The following is a 3,762-nucleotide window of genomic DNA, read 5'->3' as shown; positions in this document are numbered from 1 at the left end:
GTTTTTAGTACCTGGTCCAGTTGGTTCATTATCCAGTGTCATGGACACTACATGGGCTGTTATCTCATGGAGTGTACCTAGTTATATTCCACAAAACTATCCCATCATCACATATGAGGCAGGATACTATGTCATACAGTCTGGTAGCTGTTCAACAGTGGATAATGATATTGATTTTCAAATGCGACAGCTCTTTAACTCAACCAATATCAATACATTTATTATAATTACTGACCTCAAAGAAGCATCTTGTTATATTTTTGGTGTACGTGCCTATACTCAGAATGGATATGGAAAATGGGCAGTTATTGTTAATGGGACCCTAAAACTACCACAACAATCACCTTGCTTCCCTTCAAATAGCAATGGATCCAACACTGCCAATAGTGATACATCCAATACTGTTATTGCTCTAAGTGTGTTAGTAGGTGTATTGTGTATTCTACTAACTGTCAGTGTTATTATTTATATCAATTACTTCATAAGGTATAATTCACAATATTAATAAGTAAAATTTATTGTTTTGCCTTTAGAAAGAAGAGTTCATATGCTACTAACAAACAAACAAAGTTAGCTTATTATTTTATGACTTGCCTTTTACCAAATATAATAATAGGAGTGATGATAATATTCCAATGCAAGTCTGTGAACCTTACAAAATTCACAAGAAAAAATCAAATGAAGAAAATCTTGAAGAAGCATATGCAGATTGTCAAATATCACCTGATGATATTTATGAACCTGTGCGGCAATGAATGCTCCTTAAAAACTGTTAAAATGCTCCCCTAGTTTTACTGTAGCTTGTTTAAGAATAATGTTATACAATTAGTGAAAAAACAAGATTTTGTGAGTGCATTAATAGTCATTGACAAGTGTTGTAGGTTTAGGTTTTATGCTAGCAAATTACATGCACTCCTATTGAATTCATTTTTGCCAAGGACATGGAAGGATAGTTTATAATTACCAAGATTCCATTCAATAATAACAAGATTCTCATGGTGCTGTAATGGCCCTTAAATGAATCATCAGTAACCACTTACAATGACACGATCAAATGCTATTGCATTTGGTTCCTGCATATCTATGGTCCTGCAGCACTACTGAACTTAGAATTTGAATTTCACTTAACATCCGGTCTATATGAGTAGCTCCACCTCGACATGGCCATACCTTCCTCCCCACGTGGCTCAGGCAATCAGTGCACTGCAATCATAGATGCTACACTCGAGCAGCACCGGAGCCTTCACCAGCTTTCTTCCCTTCTTTCTGAATGAACCAAGTTAATGTCCTCAGTTTGAGCTCTGAGGAGGGGAAGAAACTTAGCACCAAACGTGTCACGAACTCCACATATCCCTGCCGGTTTGATGACCTCCCACATCCAAACAATGGCCTGTGAGACTTCCTGGAGACTAGTCAGGCACTGTGTCCTACTAAAGCCCACTGTAGTTATGTCTCACCTTTGGCTGAAACTATAATATCCTGGTCTCTTTGGTCACATTGCTTTGCCTCTCCTGGTATTTCATTCTATTGCCTTTTATCAGATCCTTCAGTCGTCCTAACACATACATGTACAAGTGCAGCTTAACATCTCATATCACCAGATCCTATCATCAATGATTGGAATACCAATGGTGTGTTACTGCATTATGTACATGTATTGCATTTACATGTATTATGATTCATTACTCGTCTGTGGTTTTTTCCCACAAATTGGCCACCTAAATGTACATTGTACTCTATTTTGCATAAAATTTGAGTTATTTCTGTACATGTACACGCACATGTATATTTAAATGTATGCTGTACATTATCTTAAAGAACAGGTACACTAGCATATCAGCTTGTAAACAACACCTCCACACATTGTTATTATTGTTATTGTTTTTATTTTTGTTGTTGTTACTGTTGTTTTTAGATGGTCATTCTCGTGTCAAATTAATTGAAAGTCCTAATGTCCCTGGGTCAGATTACAGATGTATATCAAGACAAACTACATGTGCTACATACATTGACGTAAGATGTTAATTTGCATAAAATAAAATTAATTATAACTGCTACTAAGCTTTAATATACTTATTTTGAGTGGTCATTAAGGATTTAGGTCTTTAATATCTTAGGATTAATTCTCTATTTGTTTTTCTTCTCTCAGGAAAATCAAAAGGAAAATGCCTACATTGTACATCTCAGGGTCCAGTTCCTCACTTTATTGATGACTTCTGGTGGAACAGAATGTGGAGACAGTTGTAATACTGACAAACCTTGAAGAGAAATGAAGAGTAAGTTATACATGTATGTGTAATATTAACTAATAATGAATGGACATGTAAAATTGTAAATGTATGTGTATTAGAATGTGCATAGCATTTGCTACTTAATTAAGTACATGTGTACATCAATATGTATCAGAAAATGTAATGAAAAGTTGATTTGATTTTGGAGTGAAGCGTGGGTCATGCATTGTAGTACAGGGATATTTTTAGGAATTGGCCGATTTTTAAAAACGATCATAGCTCAAAAAATTTAAACCAGAATCAGCTCAAACTTTCTACATAGCATAAGTACAATAATATGTATCAGAAAATGTAATAAAAATTAGAAGTGCTTTCGGGGCCATTTTTTAAAAAATACCATGGGCTATAGTACAGGGATATTTTCAGAAATTGGCCGATTTTTAAAAATGGTCATAACTTGAAAAATTTGAACCATAATCAGCTCAAACTTTCTACATAGCGTAAGTACATCAATATGCATTTTAAAATGTAATAAAAATTGGGGGTGATTTTGGGGCCATTTTTTTGAAAAAACCATGGGCTACAGTACAGTGATCCTTTTTGGAATTGGCACTGGAGCTTTGTGCTTTTATGATTTTCTCCTTCTTTCTTTCTAGGCAATGTGTGGCCTGATTCTGGTACATGTACTGAGATGTACTGATTCTTTGAGACAACGCTTCACTCAATTAATGAAGGAATACCCAGACTACGCTGTACATACTTGAGAAATTCAAGATAGTTGACAGCAGAGTGAGAGGTAATACATGTACATGTACCTTTACTTTCATTTGTATTGATATGTACATGTACATAGTTTATGCATAATCTATAATTATCTCATTTAAAAATGAAAATTGTGCTAAATTTTAGTGAATGGTTTTGTTGCATTTTTAGTGGCTATAACTCTTCATTATTGCACTTTATTTACATTGTACATACAGTATTCTGCTATTTTCTCCTATGTTCATGTAGGATGCTGAAGGTAATAGTCAACATGTTAAACAGTTCCAATGTGTACCTGATTTTGCTGTTGGTTTTTTGGACGTGAGAGAACAAGTAGAGAAATGTCAGAGGAACTCTGATGACAAACCAATAGTGATACACTGAAGGTTAGTAAATGTACATTGTATGCACCTCTAGTATTTGAATTTGTGTAGATTGTGAGTATAGCACTGTATTTAGCAAAGACCATTTTTACATGTACACTATATTAGAGGATCAGATTTATGTGTACATACATGTGCTTGCATTTGTTCACCATTTTGTCCGCAATAATTTCTCTTCTCTCTCTCTCACTCTCTGACTCGTTTCGCCTTTTATGCATGCTTATGTGTACTGATGTTTCATTTCATTTTATTTATCATTTTATTTGTCAGTGAAGAATGATCGCATCGCCAAACTCACTTAACAGGCTATCTTCCTATTATTGAAATGAAATAATCTAATTGCTTTAGTGTAGGGTATTTTACCATGGCTAGCAAATCATTTAACT

The 3,762-nt window shown here is 34.6% G+C and overlaps 1 protein-coding gene and 1 long non-coding RNA gene across 2 annotated transcripts; both read left to right on the top strand.

Annotated features, from left to right (window-relative positions):
- Positions 1-22: 22 nt before the first annotated feature.
- On the top strand, positions 23-755 carry LOC109590777 (uncharacterized). Its single transcript, XM_020006648.1, has 3 exons — positions 23-486; positions 534-569; positions 617-755. Exons 1-3 carry the CDS (start codon positions 41-43, stop codon positions 753-755), a joined length of 621 nt encoding a protein of 206 aa, XP_019862207.1. The 5' UTR covers positions 23-40.
- An 802-nt stretch (positions 756-1,557) lies between these two features.
- On the top strand, positions 1,558-3,023 carry LOC109590778 (uncharacterized). The gene is made up of 4 exons (XR_002189501.1): positions 1,558-1,631; positions 1,916-2,013; positions 2,150-2,276; positions 2,888-3,023. It is a non-coding gene; the product is annotated as an uncharacterized LOC109590778 (long non-coding RNA).
- The last annotated feature ends 739 nt before the right edge of the window (positions 3,024-3,762 follow it).

Source organism: Amphimedon queenslandica, unplaced genomic scaffold (genome assembly GCF_000090795.2).
Source record: "Amphimedon queenslandica unplaced genomic scaffold, v1.1 AMPQUscaffold_9485_Cont18469, whole genome shotgun sequence".
Taxonomy (NCBI): Eukaryota; Metazoa; Porifera; class Demospongiae; order Haplosclerida; family Niphatidae; genus Amphimedon; species Amphimedon queenslandica.
This window is presented reverse-complemented; position numbering and strand designations above follow the sequence as displayed.

Coding starts and splice junctions, on each gene's coding strand:
- LOC109590777 (XM_020006648.1), top strand. CDS start 41: ATGGACACTACATGGGCTGTTATCTCATGGAGTGTACCTAGTTATATT. Junction 487..533: donor TATATCAATTACTTCATAAG/GTATAATTCACA, acceptor TTTTGCCTTTAG/AAAGAAGAGTTCATATGCTA. Junction 570..616: donor GCTACTAACAAACAAACAAA/GTTAGCTTATTA, acceptor ATATAATAATAG/GAGTGATGATAATATTCCAA.